Source organism: Syngnathus scovelli, chromosome 18 (genome assembly GCF_024217435.2).
Source record: "Syngnathus scovelli strain Florida chromosome 18, RoL_Ssco_1.2, whole genome shotgun sequence".
Lineage (NCBI taxonomy): Eukaryota > Metazoa > Chordata > Actinopteri > Syngnathiformes > Syngnathidae > Syngnathus > Syngnathus scovelli.
In genome coordinates, this window is record NC_090864.1 from 3,806,934 (window position 1) to 3,824,987 (window position 18,054).

The 18,054-nt window shown below is 45.9% G+C and overlaps 2 protein-coding genes across 5 annotated transcripts in view; one reads left to right on the forward strand and one right to left on the reverse strand.

Moving 5' to 3' along the window:
• dok6 (docking protein 6) overlaps positions 1–15,865 on the forward strand; it is a 30,248-nt gene extending 14,383 nt beyond the window's left edge. The window contains exons 4-9 of the mRNA XM_049748729.2: positions 1,682–1,796; positions 3,039–3,158; positions 4,458–4,647; positions 4,909–5,047; positions 5,126–5,231; positions 14,819–15,865. Of these exons, the coding sequence (XP_049604686.1) occupies positions 1,682–1,796; positions 3,039–3,158; positions 4,458–4,647; positions 4,909–5,047; positions 5,126–5,231; positions 14,819–14,997 (849 nt within the window). The 3' untranslated portion in view covers positions 14,998–15,865. The remainder of the gene's footprint in view (positions 1–1,681; positions 1,797–3,038; positions 3,159–4,457; positions 4,648–4,908; positions 5,048–5,125; positions 5,232–14,818) is intronic.
• On the reverse strand, positions 15,679–18,049 carry cd226 (CD226 molecule). Of its 4 annotated transcripts, XM_049748727.1 has the most exons (7): positions 17,819–18,049; positions 17,119–17,457; positions 16,662–17,036; positions 16,493–16,595; positions 16,370–16,424; positions 16,268–16,291; positions 15,732–16,033 (listed from the first exon to the last, which is right to left on the reverse strand). In XM_049748727.1, exons 1-7 carry the CDS (start codon positions 18,039–18,041, stop codon positions 15,986–15,988), a joined length of 1,167 nt encoding a protein of 388 aa, XP_049604684.1. In that variant the 5' UTR covers positions 18,042–18,049; the 3' UTR covers positions 15,732–15,985. The 4 variants fall into 4 exon arrangements, with proteins under 4 accessions (XP_049604681.1, XP_049604682.1, XP_049604684.1 ...); XM_049748724.1 differs by lacking the exon at positions 16,493–16,595 and having other exon boundaries at positions 15,679–16,033; XM_049748728.1 differs by lacking the exon at positions 16,268–16,291.
• Between the last annotated feature and the right edge of the window lie 5 nt (positions 18,050–18,054).

Sequence of the window (18,054 nt, forward strand, 5' to 3'; positions counted from 1 at the left end):
GCCGTCCACTGCATCATATTGTCACATGGGCCGTCCCGTGCGCTTACACACAAACCAGACGCCGCCGCTCCACGGGGCTTCTCATGCAAGCGATGCCGAAGTGAGCAATGGGCACACACATGCACCAGTGCACTTGGTAATGCGTCGCCGCAAAGATCAAGAAAGGTCCCGTCTGAGGGCTTCATTGGACGCCGCTGTGATTTGGGAGAGAATAGGCTGCACTCGCCCGTTGCCCATATACACACTCAACACAAAGAGGATTGGCCGTCTTTTTTTTTTTTTGCCTGAGTCGCTACGCACAAAAAACAGAAATCCAGGATATATTTAGCCAAAAGGACATTTGGGAGTTTTTGTGCCTCTCTTGTCACGTTCCTGCGTCACCAGACTCCCAGCCAAGCCCCAATCAAGGAATTGCCAGCACCTGCTACAGCTCGTTAGGTCCACTACTTAACCTCTGTGCATTCTGCCAGTGGTTGTCAGTTCGTCTCCTTACCCTGCCCGTGACACCACTGCCTTTTTGTCCCCTGAATGATCTCTGTTGCCAACTGCTTCCGTAAACTGACCGACCACGCCTGATCGCCGCCTGCCCTGACTACTTGCTCGTCTTTTGACCACGCTCCTGATCGCCGCCTGTCTCGACAACCTGCCTGCCTCCAACTACGACTACGCGCTGTGCTCTGCTACTCAGCCACGCCAGACCGCAAGTCCAGCATTCCACTTCCCCTTTCCCCCTTTTCAATAAAGGATCGTGCGCGCTTGGTCGTCCTGTCTCTGTTCCGTGACATCTCTAGTCTTTCTGACAATTATGTGTTGTAATCGAAGCGGCGGAAGGAAAACATATTGGTGCTAATATGAGATTAAAGTCAATATTTTTCAGTGTAAATAAAAGAAAAAGGCGGCCGGGATGTGAAATAGGACTCATCCCTTTTTTTGCCCGAGGCTGGGAAGGCAACCAAATATTTTCCTTTCATATACGGCGACACACAACACAAGAGTGGATGCATGCCGGAATTCATTTCACAGCTCCGAAATTCCCTCAGTTGACACGACTTTGTGCTTGCTTATCTGAGGACACGACATTGTATCTACACGCACATAAAATATTTTGATACCATCTCGTAGGGAGATAAAAACACCCAAATTGCATCTTTTCACATTTTTATTATTCTCTCGTAATCTCCAACGAATTACAATCGTAGCGTATCTTTTCAGATTTTATGGGATCAGTAGGAATGTGTGGTCTACATATCTTGTCTGAAGTCCAGGCTTTTAATCTCGCCGCTTTTTACATTGGAGCCCGGCTAATTCATTCCCAGCCTTCTTAGCAAAAGGCCTGCAGTTAACACACCGTAGGTAGTTAACACTCATGTAGGGTAGGCTGAGTCAAGTCCAACAAAATAGCCTGATATTCAATTCAATAAAATTTTGCCACTCTGCATTGATTTCTGGTTTAAGGGATTGGGCTGTATTTTCTTTGCTATTTGAAATGGATGCAGGTAGTCAAATGGGGCCTTTCACCACTATGCAACGAGCTTGTCTTGGATTAGAAAGAGAGACTTTGTGTGCAAAAAGCCTCGAAACCTTTCAACAGAGCGGCACAAGAGGTTCAATGAAGCGTCACCGCTGCCATCGACGGCGTTCAACCGAGTTAATGTGCCGCTGCCAATTTTGTCCTCTTCAGATCACTGAGCTCCATAATATCAAGAACATTAGCAGGATACCCAGAGAGACCAAGAGACACGCTGTGGCCATTATCTTCTGTGACGACACTTCCAAAACGTTTGCCTGCGAATCAGGTCAGGGGAATTTTTTTGTTACAAGAATACTGAAACAATTGTGATTATTTATTTCTCTAACTTGTATATGTAAACAGAGTCCATTTCTATGACTTATATGCAAAAGCCCCAAAATTTATCTACCCTGTGATTATTTAAATTCTCAAGCGAGTTAGTGATGCTACAACATGGACGCCAGCTGAGAGGGGGGCCCCAGAAGTCTGTTAGCTTACTAGCTAGCTGGCAGCTAGCGTCTCTCCATGGGGCCTGGAATTCCCTCGTTGGGTATATTCAAGCTATTGGAGGCTTTAAGCGAATATAGTTTGGAGGCAAAGAAGCTAGACGCGGTAGCATTGATTTTCAGACTTGGTGTTACACATTTAACAAACACTGACAGACATTTATTTGCTAAAAGGGCCCATGAGGGGGCAGGGCCTAGGATATGTTCCCTATTGTGAAAATGTGGGAAATAATTTCCTAGGCAATGGGATAATACCCTATAGTCAATTATCTGCCGAGGCACCTGGTGGTGCTGTCCAAGCATATTCCAGATGAGGGGGGCCAGTGCCCCTGCGGCGGTTCCTCTAGCAGCTAGTAGCTCCGCCGATGCCAGCATTTGAGAGGGTTTTGATTTTTCACAATTTTCAAATCTGAGCAATGAGCTTGGCCACACCAAACGTACTTTTCTCATGCATAAGCCTGAGCACCGCTTCTGTTTGTTTAGCTCCATTCCACTCGGGCCTTAAAAGTGTATGAGGCATTTACAGGCCACAGTATCTGGGTAAGAGAGAGTATGAATCAGGGGAGGCATTAAGTAGCAGCCTCCTGTGTGTAAATGTAGTTTTGCTCTGATGTCTGTGAACGAAGCGCTTCAGGCACCAACAGACGATCGGCTCACCCCGCTAAGCTAAGGCGGAACGCAAGGGACTGCGGGATGAATGAAACGGAAGATATTGCCACTAATACACACAAATAAAGAGACACGGAAACATGACGCCACTGCGCTTTCGTGTGTCACCGACGACAATTACGCATCCCAGAAAGGAACTGGCAAAGAGAAACAACTCCTACTTTTCTTCCCCGAGGAGAACATGATCTGTTCTGACTCATCAGGAAGGAAAATTGATGTTCCCAACCAAAACACTCACAGATATTTTTCTTTTTTAACGGAGATGATTTTGTATCAAATCGAATTTGGGAAATAACTTATTGATTGGTCCAGTGATGATTCATTAGATGCTGCTGTTGTGTGGTCAAACGCAGAGCTGGATGCGGAGGAATGGTGCAAGCTGCTGAGCGCCGAGTGCCTGGGTAGCCGTCTCAACGACATCAGCCTGGGCGAACCAGACTTGCTAGCGGCGGGGGTGCAGCGAGAGCAGAACGGTGAGTGCCCAAATACCTTAGAGAATAGGGGAGCTGCCGCCACTCTTTAATTGTCAATGCCTGCCCTGTTAGTTTAACTTCCAAAGTTATACTATGGGAAACATGAGCGCCCGTGGATGCATAGGTCACAGGCGGTGGCGGCGGTGGCGGCGGTGGCGGCGGTGGCGGCGGTGGCGGCGGTGGCGGCGGCGGTGGCGGCGGCGGTCAGGGCTCCGTTTCAGGCCCTGATTCGAAGTGCTGTGCATCACTGGCCTCTCTCATAATGAGGCTTGTCACAGAGATGGATGACATTACGCTCCCAAAGCTGTGCGAAATAAATGTGCTGCTCCCCCCACATATTCCGCTTGCAGGAAATGGAGCTTACTCGCCAATGCAGTTTGACAGAGGGGAAAGGCAACAGGCAATCATGAGAAGTGTGCGGACACTAAATACCAACATGGTTGCATTTTTGACTGCTTTCTAGTTATGAGCAAGGGCAGTAAGCACCCAAACCCTAACTTCCCCCCAAACCCTAACAAGCTAAGGCCATCATTAGATCCAAGTAGCCTAAAGAGACAGCGAACTATGACATGGCTATTTTCTATCCACTGCAGAGACATGGCTTATTTTGGAGTCATTGAGTGTAATTAGTGAGAACCCATTTAGCCCCCCTGCTCGCTGCCTCTGGCGGTTAAATGGAGTGGAAGAGGGAGCAGGGACATGCTCAACTTGCTCCCAAATCTGCAACAAGATATTTCTCATAATCGGATAATGTTGAAGTTGCAAGCATAGTGACAGTCACATTTTTTGGCTGTACTTTCTATTAGAGACAAATATTTGGGGTCCTCGGTGTCGACGTAATCCAAAATCCGTAGCTAAATTGGAGCATGGTGTGCCACACAACTCACTCTGACAAATAATCCATCACTCTGTCTTAATCCTTCTGGCTCTCATGCTAACGTTTTGCATGGGTGGAACAAAGCCTCATCCCAAAGAGCTTTTAGCTTTAATACCAGATTTGATATTTACAAATACGCGTCTGCTTTCTTTTCAGGAGTGAATGAAAATGTGATCTGTTTGTTTACGATTGTGGTTCCTGCAGAGGCATTTTGATGCCGCTCTTGTGACTTGAATTATTTACGTCTGATAGTAAATCTTTGAAGAAGAGAATATCTGGGTGTTTGGCGAGAGTAAATTTGCCCTGAAAATTGAAATTCTTCAGCTGCTGTGGGATGTCTATGAGGGGAGCTGTGTATGTTTTGAGGGAGATTTATTTTTTATTTTTTTACCAATTGCATTTATCCTCTAACTGAATTTTAGAGCGTTTCAATGTGTACCTAATGCCCACCCCGAACTTGGACATCTATGGGGAGTGCACTATGCAGATCACCCATGAGAACATCTACCTGTGGGACATCCACAACGCCCGTCTCAAACTCGTCATGTGGCCTCTCAGTTCGCTCCGCAGATACGGTCGAGACTCCACCTGGTTCACGTTTGAGTCCGGAAGGTGCGTGACGATTTTCTTGAGAACATTTAAGGATTTTAAATATAGTCCAAAACGTTCTTTGAAAGTGTCAGAAACTAAAGTTCCCAGATATGCGCAGGGGCCTCGGGGCGCTGGGTCGACTCAATGTACTCATTCGTGTGAGTGCGTGCTCTTACATCAGCACGCAGTCAAGCGTGCGCTCCCAACAGCGAGCGCCGTCAAAGTGTCTTGACTTTACTTCCCCCTTTTGTGTCTGCGCGCGTTGTTTGATCCGGGGCGCAGGATGTGCGACACAGGCGAGGGCTTGTTCACGTTCCAGACACGAGAGGGGGAAATGATATACCAGCGCGTTCATTCGGCTACTCTGGCCATTGCCCAGCAGCATGAGAGAATGATGGAGGAGATGGAGAAAAGCTCCCAGGTAATTTCATACGGTGGTGCATATTTTATATTTCACCCAGTTGTACAAAAGCATCTGAGGCCCGTCGTCTCCTTGCAGGTGCGCTCGTCGGAGACGCTCAGTAAGTCCATTTCCCTGCCCCGCAGCGCCTATTGGCAACACATCACGCGGCAGAACAGCGTGGGAGATCTCTTCAGTTACCAAGGTAAGCGAGCTTGAATCGAGTTCTTGCATTGGCGTAGTAAGATATTTTTTAAGCCAAGGTAGATATAAGATACGTTCCCCAAAATATTTCACAGCAAAAAAATAAGTAAAAGAATGCATATGAACTACATGTTAGGTGCTTTCTGCCATCTAGTGGCAGAAAAATGAATTGCGCTGCCCACCACTACACACCATTGTTAGAGATGCAGTAGATGGAAAAAAAAAAAGACATGTCTATTATACATTATACAAATATTTCCTGCTTTCTCTTGGCTTGTGCTTGGCATTGAAATGGAGCACTTAGTTTGATCACACGGGACTAATAACAGGGAGATTTTCACAGCGAGGAAGTCAATCTCAAAGGAGCATGATAAAACTTGCCTGCCACCGGCGACATGGATCATAGCGAAAGGAAAATATCTGGGGATTTATTCCCATTTTTTTTTTTTTTTTTGTAATTGAAAGGGAACACAAAAAGAGACCAGCAAACAGAACGAAATAACTAAAAAGGTTTGATCCACTTGTGATATGTGTTGATGTTTTCATTATTTTAACCAAATACCTTGAAAATTAATTTTCTATATTCACATCATTTGTATTCATCAAGTTAGTATTTCAATTACCAACACATTGCTTGTTTTGTATTTAAATCGATATTCACTGAACCATTGAAAGGAAAATGTGACTTTTTTAAATATGTTTATCTTGCAAAAATGTAAAGAGAAAATGTCAAGACTACACTAAAAAATTAGTTTAAAGGGTTTGGCATCATGCTTCGCAGTTTGAATTTTTGATTGATTGAGCAAATGCTTCAGAGAATGATAAAGACTTACCTGTAATGACTTTAGGTTGCTCCAAATTGCAAAGCTGTCAAATAGAAATGGCGTCATGTCTGGCTGAATGCTCCTGCAATTAAAAGGAAACCGTTTATGCAACTTTTAGGACACAATGTATGTAAATATATACGATCAATATTAGGATGTACTGTACGTGCTTTGCATTGAACAGCAACAACAATGTTTTATTGAGAAATAGATAATATAGATCACTACTTCCTGTTTGCTCTGTTGGTCATTGAATATATTCCAAGGGGCAGGCTGGGCAAACAGTTGTGCTTGATTATGCAAATTGTCAAATGGGTATCATGGATGAGGTTAAGAATTTAAACGAGTGAATGTGTCATGCATTTTAGTGCAGTATTTGTTGCAAAATTGTGCAGTTAATTATACTATAATGTATTTTTATTATTTTATATATTTATTTGAATGTAAAGGTAATTAATTTTAAAATAAATAATTGTACTGTTAGGTTACGGATTCTAGTTATTGATCTGACTCCAAATTGCGATCAACACTTAACACATAAATTGCTATGTCCTAATCCACACACTGGCGCACCTAACAATTTTGCGAGTTCGTTCTGTCAAAGAGAAGACCAGTAGATCAATCAGAGCAAATTTACCAATTGTTTATTCCTGACAAAGCGCACTAATACAGGCCTGGGTCCCGGGTCCCTCACACTAAAACTCGTGCGTTTTTGTGACCACCAAAAGACGACACATTCTTCCGGGTTGCCCAGTTTTAAAGAAACACAATATGAATATTAAAGCATGCAAAATATTGTGAGATGATTGGTCGATGGCCATCTCCTCCCCGGTCCAGGTGTCGCTGAGGTCAGACGGTTGGGTTTTTCCCTCGAAGGCCGGTCTCATAGACGTGCTGTTGTTCTTGTTCCTAACCGACCTTGAGATGGTCTCCTCCGGTACTCCCTATCCGGGCCTATTCCACAACACTTAGAAGAAAACAAGTTCATGCAGTTTGCCTGCACATTCCTCGCCCCCCACCAATCCACACGAGCACTCTAATACTAGATATTAATATGATTATAAGTTTAACACAACCTTAAAACATATGTTTGCAAACTGCCGAAAGCACATTTTCCTTTATTCCCTCTCATGACCTCATTTATGAGGTCATCACCCGTTACTTTAGCAAACAGCTACCAGCGCGCTGTCGATCCTTCCTTCCCCCCGCTGCTCATGTTGAGTCACCAGGGCATATTGGCCCATCGGTGGCAACGGGCCGACGGTTTTCTTGATCAACCGGACAGTGAGTGACCTAATACATGGAATACAACAACAATCGCGTAAAATCATACTTGTAATAAAAATAGCTACAGCAACAAGCACAGACATGATGAGGCCTTTCCAGCTTCCGAACGTTTTCATCCAATCAGACCAAATATCGGTGTGTACGCCTGAATGATCTTTCATCTTTTTGTTCAGTGTCCTTAGTCCTTCCAACGCCCTGGTCAGTCGGCCTCCTGGTGCCGTGTTGTTTGGGATGAAAGTACAACATGCATCACCAAACATTCCACACACACCATGTTCCTTAGCCAATAGCATGTCCAACGCAATTCTATTTTGGAACGCCATTAACGACGTTGCAGCCAATTGTTCATGAACTGCGGCAAATGATTCAGCTGTATAATTACCCAGTCGTTGGACATTGTAATGAACGTAATTAATACGGTCTACATTTTTACTGGGGGTGATCCATAGGAAGATACTTTCGAATCCCGAGGACACTTGATTAACGAGTTTATACTTATCTGGCACACCCCGGGGCACTCCTATAGTGTCAATATATGTTGGATGGTCGTCGCTCAACCACGGGGGCAAAATGTCTCTTTTGGCTTGCTTCAGGAGCCCCGCCAGTGGGGACTCCAGGTTCCAATTGAGATTCTGTATTTCAATGGGGACAACCACCACAGGCATTATCAACGACACGAGGGCACAGATACCTGATGCATTCTTCGGCAAGCGATCCTATAATTTGTCATCTCCACACCACAACCAGATGTCACTGGTCTTCCTCTGCTCCTTCCATCATTGCTGGGTGAATTCTGGCATGTCCTGTTAAAGCTTGAAAGCAAGTGAATTTGGAAAAAAAATGTGTATATCACAATTACAAATTGAAACCTACTCACCCATTTCTATTTTACCACTCTCCCCCTTTGACACATTCACCCAATGTGTCATTACGTATCAAAAGGAACCTGCAAAGCGTCCCCTCTCATCACCACACTCATTGTAGCCAGGCCCGCGGAACCTCTAGTTACCATCTGGGCCCCGGGACCATCACCCCAAGTCCTTGAAACTTGACTGTCCACCACACACACTCGGCAACACAAACAAAAATCATCGCACTCCTGTCAGTGAGCTTATAGCCCGGCTGACAGCGGACATTTGTACACACAAAAACAGACATCAAGTATCAAAATTAAAACAGTCATAAAATGAATCCTGGCGCCCGCGGATCATGTCCTGAAAACCACGTCATCAACAAGTTCATCATAAAAACCAAAAGGGCAAGGGTTAACATATTCTTGTAAATTCAACACAAACTTTCCACGAATACAATCGACAACCTGCAAGAATGAAAACAAGTTACGCAAGCAACGCGCAATCCGCTCCTTGGCTGGTGGCTGATGCTGCAAAAAAAAAATAAAAAAATCAAGTCACACAGAAAAACAAAGCAGAGCGTGCTATTGTCGCAAACACGTTCAAGCGTCAAACAATTGGTCACTGTCCACCTAGTCCGTCACCCCGTCGGGTGAGCTCAAAGTCGTCACACGTCAAATCGTCCAAAGTCTTGCTGTTCGATACTAGTTCTGTCTTGTCTGACCATATCACTGAAATGGGCCTTCCCCATCACATCGTTTTGTTGTCGATGGTGCCCCTGATTTGATCATTGAGCCATGGTTCCGGTCAGAACTCATCACTTACCAGTTCCAGACCCTCCAGTCTGTACCACCCCTTCAGGTGAGAGGAATTTTATCCTCAATTGCAAACACATCACCCCAACTTCAGACCTCTCTGGCCAATCATATTGCGCACACACAGTCATAGATGATCACATGCGCACCCACCCATCCACACACTCGCAGACACACACATCCGTCTCTATCACTCAGCTCTCCTCCCACACTAAGCAAAGTTAGTATGTTAGTGTGCAGGCAAACATTGACTCCTAATAGTAACTCTTCACATTTGGACATACTTGTCAACATGACCTATTGTAAAATCTCCAATTCAATTTTCCATAAACTCGCCCATCAGATTCATCTCAAATTGTCATATATGTCTATCTGGGGGGAGACGACTGTGGGACCCGCGTGTCAGGGGAGCCTCCATAACCTCAGATTGCTCCTACAAACTCGATCTCTATTAATTATCCTAATTAAATTCAATAAAGATGGGTCCGACTATTCCCTCTGGATTTTTACATCATCATTTGGCTCTCCCCCTTTTTCCTGTTGTCTAGCTCAAATATGTTTCTCAGTCTGCTTCTCTTTATTGCCCCTCTTGGCGAGTCTAACTCGCCCCTTTTTCTCTTCCTAAAAATCCTGCCTGTCACACCATTCAGCACCTCTCCCTAGAATGGGCAGTTTTTAATGTAATTTACGTCATTGCTGTCCAGATCTTCTATCCTCAATCTCCCTTGCTGTCAATCCCTGTTAAAATGCCAAAATGCCCCTGTTCCTCTTGACCGAATCCACTTTAGTCCAAATGTCCTATTCTAAAATGTATCTAACTCGACTTCTACTTCTTAAGCCTGACGAGCCAAAATATCAGATCTCGCTCTTGTTTCTTACCGTTTTAGCCTATTTGTTTTATCCAAATCTGTTCAATCTCTGACTATGATGCTTTTCTCTGTAGCTCTACGCATTCTTCAATTTTTATCAAATCTCCTCAGTTCTGTCAAACTTAGTGCACAATGAAGCTCCTGTCCACCTTGACCCAAGCTTCACCCAGTTTGGTAACGCCACAGCAAGGAGTGCGATTTGGCCGTCGGACACTTCCAACACCCCTGCGTCCCAGAGGCCACACAGAGTGTCTTCCATGCCTTGGTCCGCCTCTTTCGGCCAACGATATTGAGGCCGTTTGATAGACTGCGTCTCATCCATTTGGAGATCAATAGGGGCCACCTAATGACAAAACCCGACATCAAATGGACTCTGGGACCACAGTGTGTCGGGCAAGGCCGCCAGCATTACTTCAGCGTCCTCATGATCAGTTAACTCCCTACCGTGTGTGCGGGACACCAACATCATCTCCAGCAATCCTGTGTCTGCCATGGGTTGTTTAATTTGGTATGCATTCTGAGACTCAGACCAGTACAAATTAGGAATGTGAGTTTTCCGCCAATCGGTCTGTTGCAACAACTGCTTGGCCATTGAGCCCAATTGTCTGGCCTCGTGTCCTGGGGCAAGAGCCAGCGAAATGTGTGGCACCCCTTTCTCTGTCATTTTGAACCACTGTTTTCGTTCATATGTCAATTCAGTTGCCGCTGCGACTCCCTCTTTACCAATCAAAATGCGCGATGAAGTTAAATCCCACATGGGCCCTTCAATTTCTTCAAACAAATCCCGATATACATCATCACTTTCTCGGTCATAATATAGAGTGCAATGGAAAGGATCAACAGGTGGGTGGTATGGCACCAGTGAGCAGATCCAGGGCTTCCACAGTAGGTAGGTCGAGAACACACCGCCACCAGCAGGGGTCTCTGGCTCCAGCCTGGTCCAGTAGATGGTTGCAGTTTCTGCTTCTGCCGGTAGGGGCGCCATCAGCCACTGACCATGTTGTTGTAGCTGCTGTGAGCACTGGATGCTGACGCCATCTGGAAATTGAATAATCACTCCCTCTGGCCCACACAGAATTCTGGCTTGAACTGCTGACAGCAAGTCCCTTCCCATCAAATTGATCGGAGTGTCTGTGGAATGGATGTATTTGTACCACAGTCTACACCCTGTCCGGGTGATCACAGTTTCAAGTGGTTTGGTAAAAGGCAGAGTACGTGGTTGTCCCGAGAAGCCGACTAAAGTTGTTGTTTTCTTTGTCAGTGAGGATACAGGAAGGGCAGTGTTTATTGATGAATAAGTTGCTCCTGTGTCCACCAGCATCTTCACAGGTTTTTCCTTCCACTGTCACATGAAGCATTGGCTCCGCCGGGCCACTGCTTTCCTGGCTCCCCGGGCAGCCCTATTCAAATGGTCCACACCAGAGATCATCATGTTGGTAGTACTGACCTCCGTGCGTTTGTGGGCGGGTGGCTCCGCGCGGTCGATACTGTGGGCATTCTTTTGCCCAGTGGTCGGTTTCGCCGCAGATGAAACATGCGTTGGGCGAATGGGGTTTGTATGCTGCCCTCCCCGGGTAAGCAGGTGCACTCCCTCCCCGGCCTCTGTATCCGCCCCGGAACTGGCCCCTTCCGCGCCCCACCACCTGAAGAGCCTGTGACATTTGCATTTCCTTTTTCTGGGATTTAGACTGTTTAGCTTCACCATGCATTTTTGCCAACTGTAATTTCAACAACTGCCCACTCATCAGAGCCAAAAATTTGTTCAGCCACACCTTGCCTCCTCTGTGAAGTGCATTATCGCGGTCACATCACGGAGCACCATGGGCTCGTAGTGCTGACCGCCCGATGTGGTCACCAGCGGACACATCAATTCATTTTTCTGCACCTCGGCCTGTGTCATCTGTCCCTGACCACTCCGCAAATTATATTTTCTCCGTGTCTCTCTCTCTCTCTCTCTCTCTCTCTCTCTGTTGCCCATTTTAACATCTGCGCTTCCTGTCTACGCTGCTCATCGGCTTGATCAATTTTCTTTTTTAGCTCCTCATTCTCGGCAGTAAGTCTATGCCAGCTTTCTCCTTTCGTTACATTGGACGGTTGAGGGCTCAGACCGGGGGTGGAGGTGTCCACGCGGGATGTGTCCACGCGGGATGTGTCCCTCTCCCGGGCCCGTCGCCTCTCTTTATTTACTGCTTGTTCAATCAATTGTACAATACTCTGATCCGCCCTTTCGCCTTCGCCCTCGACATCCACTACCATCCTGCCACCCAGCGTCACCACCGGAACCATTACTCCGGGGTCGCCGTACGGCGGCGGTCCAACATAGCTCACTCCGAGTTTTGGGGCACTCGGGTGTGTCACATCATGCAAAGATGGATAAATGCCCTTGTATTCATTTCTTTCCTTGTCTATTTTCACCGCTTTCTCTACCCTTCTTTCTCATGCTCTTGTTAGCCTGCAATTGTCCAAATCAAAAATGTTATTTTCTTTTAACTGTCTTTCTTTTGAACCTCTAAATCGCTCGTGTTGCTAACCTAACCTAACCTTAAAGAAAGGACAAACAGGTTACTCCCAATAGCTCCTCATTATTTACGAGTTAGCCCCCCTTTCTTGAACATTCTCTGATCCATGCCGTCTTCCTCCTCACACGCCTGCACCCACATAGGGTGTGCACATAAACGCGCACACCGAGCGCGCACACAACCGCTAAATCTCACTGCTTCAAACATTCACTGAGAAACTCACACTGTCCCTGCCCCGCCCGGGCTATAGCACCCCCCGTGCGAGGGGGGTCGCGGCATCAATGTTGACTGGTTACAGGCTGGCCATTTCCTGCAACAATCATGATGCCGGCCCACCGCCCGCACGAGCATAGCACAGGCCCACGCGCACAGCCCAGACCCGCGACTACGCGCGAGTGCAGGCACGGTCATCAGTCTCAACCTCTCAAAGGGCAGGCCAACTTTGCTGTTGCGCCCTTCATCATGTTCACATTCGACATCTTTCAATGTCTTCTACACAACATTTGTTGTCTCTTATTCTCATCCTATCAAGCCACCGTTCTAGTAACTTTCTGTCACACACCTTATTTTCTCTACTGCCACACCTTGCTCATCTTAGTTTCTCTAACCAACTTAACTTAAACACACCATTCTTCCATAGAACACACATCACTCACACACACTCATATACACACCCACTCATGAGGATCCTCTGCGCGCACACACTCTCTCTCCCCCCAATTTGGTTCATTTTGGATGTTTTAGCGGTCTGATCTCTCACAGGAGGAACTGTTACCACCGGATATTTTTTGAGGAGGCCTCACTTCCCCTCGGGGATCTCTTTATTAACCCCAGCTATTTGAATACGATCGTCACCGCACCCTTGTCCGCCACGACGAAGCACTAGGTCCCTGACCTATCCTTAGTACGCGTAAGTCCCTGACTTTACCGTACACGTTACACACGTAAGTTCCAAACTTATTCACCGTATGTATCTTAACTTCATGCACACCTTATGTGATCTGAACGACAGTCTCCTCTTAAATTTCCTCTTTCAATTTGCAGCATTTCGACTTATAGTAACAGGTATGATGAGCTCAGGGTTTAGGAGACGTTGTACCAGCTCAACGTTGTGCGCTTATTCCAAACGGTTCGCCGACCGGGAGACAGTGTCCCTGACACTGTCCGGTGTCTTGGCTAAAGACCACGAGTTGTCAATTACCCTTCTCTTGACATCACGTCCGCGGTCACCAAGAAATTGTTAGGTTACGGATTCTAGTTATTGATCTGACTCCAAATTGCGATCAACACTTAACACATAAATTGCTATGTCCTAATCCACACACTGGCGCACCTAACAATTTTGCGAGTTCGTTCTGTCAAAGAGAAGACCAGTAGATCAATCAGAGCAAATTTACCAATTGTTTATTCCTGACAAAGCGCACTAATACAGGCCTGGGTCCCGGGTCCCTCACACTAAAACTCGTGCGTTTTTGTGACCACCAAAAGACGACACATTCTTCCGGGTTGCCCAGTTTTAAAGAAACACAATATGAATATTAAAGCATGCAAAATATTGTGAGATGATTGGTCGATGGCCATCTCCTCCCCGGTCCAGGTGTCGCTGAGGTCAGACGGTTGGGTTTTTCCCTCGAAGGCCGGTCTCATAGACGTGCTGTTGTTCTTGTTCCTAACCGACCTTGAGATGGTCTCCTCCGGTACGCCCTATCCGGGCCTATTCCACAACACTTCGAAGAAAACAAGTTCATGCAGTTTGCCTGCACATTCCTCGCCCCCCACCAATCCACACGAGCACTCTAATACTAGATATTAATATGATTATAAGTTTAACACAACCTTAAAACATATGTTTGCAAACTGCCGAAAGCACATTTTCCTTTAGTACGCAATGCAATGGAAGACCGGGGCATTTCTAAACATTTGTCATGGAAATAATCACTGGTGGGCGGCTCGGTGCAGCACTGGGTGGCACGTCCGCCTCACAGTTAGGAGGGTGCGGGTTCGATTCCACCTCCGGCCCTCCCTGTGTGGAGTTTGCATGTTCTCCCCATGTCCGGGTGGGTTTTCTCCGGGCACTCTGGTTTCCTCCCACATCCCAAAAACATACTTGGTAGGCCTATTGGGCACTCCAAATTGTCCCTAGGCGTGAGTGTGAGTGCGAATGGTTGTTCGTCTCTGTGTGCCCTGCGATTGGCTGGCAACCAGTTCAGGGTGTCCCTTGCCTACTGCCCGATGACGGCTGGGATAGGCTCCAGCACGCCCGCGACCCCCGTGGGGACTAAGCGGTTCAGAAAATGGATGGATGGATAATCACTGGTATCGTCACCTGTCTGATGACACAGGTGTGGTTGCATCAATCCGTGCTTGAAATGTTTCCATCATTTGCTGCGCTGTTTCCAAGGAGCCTCATCTTTTTCTTGCAGCGAGCAGCATGTCGATGACGTTCATCCCTCGAGCTCAAACTTTCCCAAACTTTCTGTCCAACGAGCCCGAAAGGAAAGCAGAAGACGGAAAAGTTGAAGAGGGGAGGAGGCGCCAGAAAGAGGCGCTGTCGTCCTCTAGCGGCCGAGAGGCCACTTGCAGCTTGAGCCCGCTGCAATGACAACAGCGGACACTGTAAAACGCAATATCAACCTATATGTAGTATATGACGTCATTTCAAGAGTTGCTCCACCTTGTTTTGTAATGTGACAGCAGACGTAGCCTCAATGGCACCAGACTTGTTTAAATAAATGACCTTTTTATGTTAAAGAACGTGTGACGTCACTGAAATGTCCAATCGAACACCTTATTAAAGCTGACATCGCAGTCTCATTACACTGTATTTAAGATACATAATTGATGACTGGATAATTTTAATTGACACTGTTTGCTAGGTATTTGTTTATTATTGTGATTGTATTTTTCTTCAGGAAAGACTCATTGCAAATAGTAAGTAGAAATGCAACACAATAATGAAAACTTAATCCGCTGTGAAACCTAGTAAAATCAAAATATATGATAAAATGTTCTAACCCAGTTCACATGAACGGTATTTTATCTTTCCATTATCTGGCCTCATGTAAGAAGTGCCTTCAGACCCACTGAAACCTCCTTTAAGCTTCTTGTTAGCACTGTCTTGCTTGTAACACACCTGCTGGCACATTTTTATCTTTTGTGCAAAATCCAGAAAAAGATGACATTATATCAGCATTTTGAATATCCTTTGGTGGTAATTTATTTGAATGTTATTTAGTTTGTGTTGAAACAAAGCCCGTAGGACTGGATAGAAATGTACAAGCACTTCAAAGTTCCACGTGTCACTTTATTTTTGTGCGTTCTATTTAAGAAAATCTATAGACACCATGTTTGTTTATTAAATGTGTTGTCAGATTACATCAATAGCACTTTAATTATGTTGCAGTTTTCACTAAATGTAAATGTGTTTTTTTTTTTATGACAGAGGTAATAAACTTGAATGTTCTCTCATATAGCAGTAGTCTCGCTCGTCTTTTTTTGTAGTCACTGAATGTGCCATGGTGCATTTTAATAATGACAGAGTTGATGATGGGTGGGGAAAGATGACTCTGTCATTCCACGTGGTCCACATCTTAATAGACTTGTCCGCAAAGCTCCCTCGCCCACCACCGCCGCCAAAACTAGGAAGATACAAATAATACAGTTGAAGTGTATTATCTGGAAGGTATACAATTAAATTTAATTTGATATAGCTTCTCCATATCTAGAATTGTCACCTATCACAGGTGTTACTCTTTTATTCTATTTAATATAAAAATACAAGTTTTAAGGGGTAGCACTTTGATTACCCACTTCACTCATTTTCCATTCCCCTAACGCTTGAAAAATATATATATATGTATGTGAATAAGTACCTGACTGGTTTGACTGTCTGGAGTCTGAAATGACATAAATACGTCTTTGGATTTGAATTAAATTAGCCAATCTGGTTGAAATGTCCGCTTTGGAGGTCTTACATGTGGGTCGGCCGGGTGCAGCTTATCTCTGCTTTCTTCTCGTCTGCTCTTCTTCCTGTAGTGGTCATTGGACTCAGATGAGCGTATGATGCAATACATTTTGCGAGAAATGCTTTCGCTTACCTGCGCCTCAACAAGACGATGAGGAGGACGGTCAGTAAAATCAATCCGGCGGTTGCAATGGCCAAGTACAGATACATCATGAAAACGGACAGGGTGAAGAAATCTAATGACGGTTAACAGAGCCCCATGAAATTCGCCCGGCAACAAGAGTCAGAGTGTGACCTTCTACCTGACGGCAACACCGTAACCATGACAGTGTTGGTCTGCAAGCCGGTGTCGGTGCTGAAGCTGCAGCGGTACAATCCGCCATCTTCCTGGGCGACGGCGGTCAGTTGCAGACTGACATCCAGATTCTGCTGGCAGGTGACCTGACCGCGCTCGCTGTAGTCTTCGCTCAGCACGCCGCCCTCCACCCGCTTGCATATGCCGATGATGACCCAGGGTTGCCCGAACGCCATGTGCTCCACCATGGCCTGGTGGACAATGGTGCCGTTGCGCTGCTGGTTGCACTCCACCGACAGGTTGCCGCTGGTTTCTGCAGTCATGTGCGCGCCTGCCTCCATGACCTCGCCGTTGTCTTCATTATCCTCTACCGGAGGCCCATCTGCATTCACAACAAGAATCTTATGAAGGGAAATTCAAATTTATCTCCGTGAGGGCAAGTCAGGAATGTTTTCTGCAGTTACCTAAATCCTCCACCTGGATGTTTCTGATCCAGGGGCCTTGAGGGAATGTCTGGACAGAACAGTGATAAAGCCCAATGTCCTGGTGGGTGACGTTCTTCATGGTGATACTTCCGTCCATAGGCGTGCTCCTCAAGAACTCAATCCGCTCACGGTAATGGTAAGTCGTGGCTACTCCGTAGTCCGGGTGGAAAACGGCGATGGAATTGGTGTCCGGGTCTTTGGTCCATGACACCATGGTGAGGTTCCCGTCCCAGGGGCACAAGCAGTCGAGAATCATCCCCTCCTGCAAATGGATCGTGACCGTCTCGATCTCCGGGGGGGCGGTATCTGCACACGCGCCTTGATTTGGTTTAACATGACAATTTTAGTTAGTTAGGGTCAAAACTTGGTTGCCTAAAAATCCACAAATACGTTTATAATGTGAATAAATGGTATGGTGATTTTTGTGTATTTTTTTCGCCTCAAAAAGAACGAGAAGCACAAACCTGGATAAATGCAAACAAGTGGCCAAATTAACAAAAGTGAGAATATCACTTGGAAACAGTTTGATCCAAGCCCAATGACAACTGTCAGAATTAATTTTCGACCATTTCTATTGACTTGCAATAATTGGATGAAAACCACCAGAATTAAATTATGTTCAAATCAATAAAGTATTCTTGTAATAAAATAAAAAAATCTGAATATTTTTGCTCCATACCTTGAAGAAAAGGGAATAAGACAAGTGCCATGAAGTACCAGCGTTCCTTTTGTACGACTTCCATCTTGGCCCGGCTGAAGAGAATGAAAGCTGCATTGATGAAACGAAAGGCAACGGCACCCGAGCTGCAACCTCCTGCTCGCTCGGGGTGGCAGAGACACGCCGCGCACACACACAAATTTATCTTGCAGGGTAGAAAGAAGCGGTGGGCACAATGAGGCATGCTGGGTGATTGC

Excerpts from the sequence above, each read along its gene's own strand:
- cd226 (XM_049748724.1), bottom strand. The coding sequence starts at position 18,041 with ATGCCTCATTGTGCCCACCGCTTCTTTCTACCCTGCAAGATAAATTTG. Across the intron at positions 17,458-17,818 it reads CTTATTCCCTTTTCTTCAAG|GCGCGTGTGCAGATACCGCC; the intron begins GTATGGAGCAAA and ends AACCAAATCAAG. Across the intron at positions 16,034-16,267 it reads CAGACAGTCAAACCAGTCAG|TTTTGGCGGCGGTGGTGGGC; the intron begins GTACTTATTCAC and ends GTATCTTCCTAG.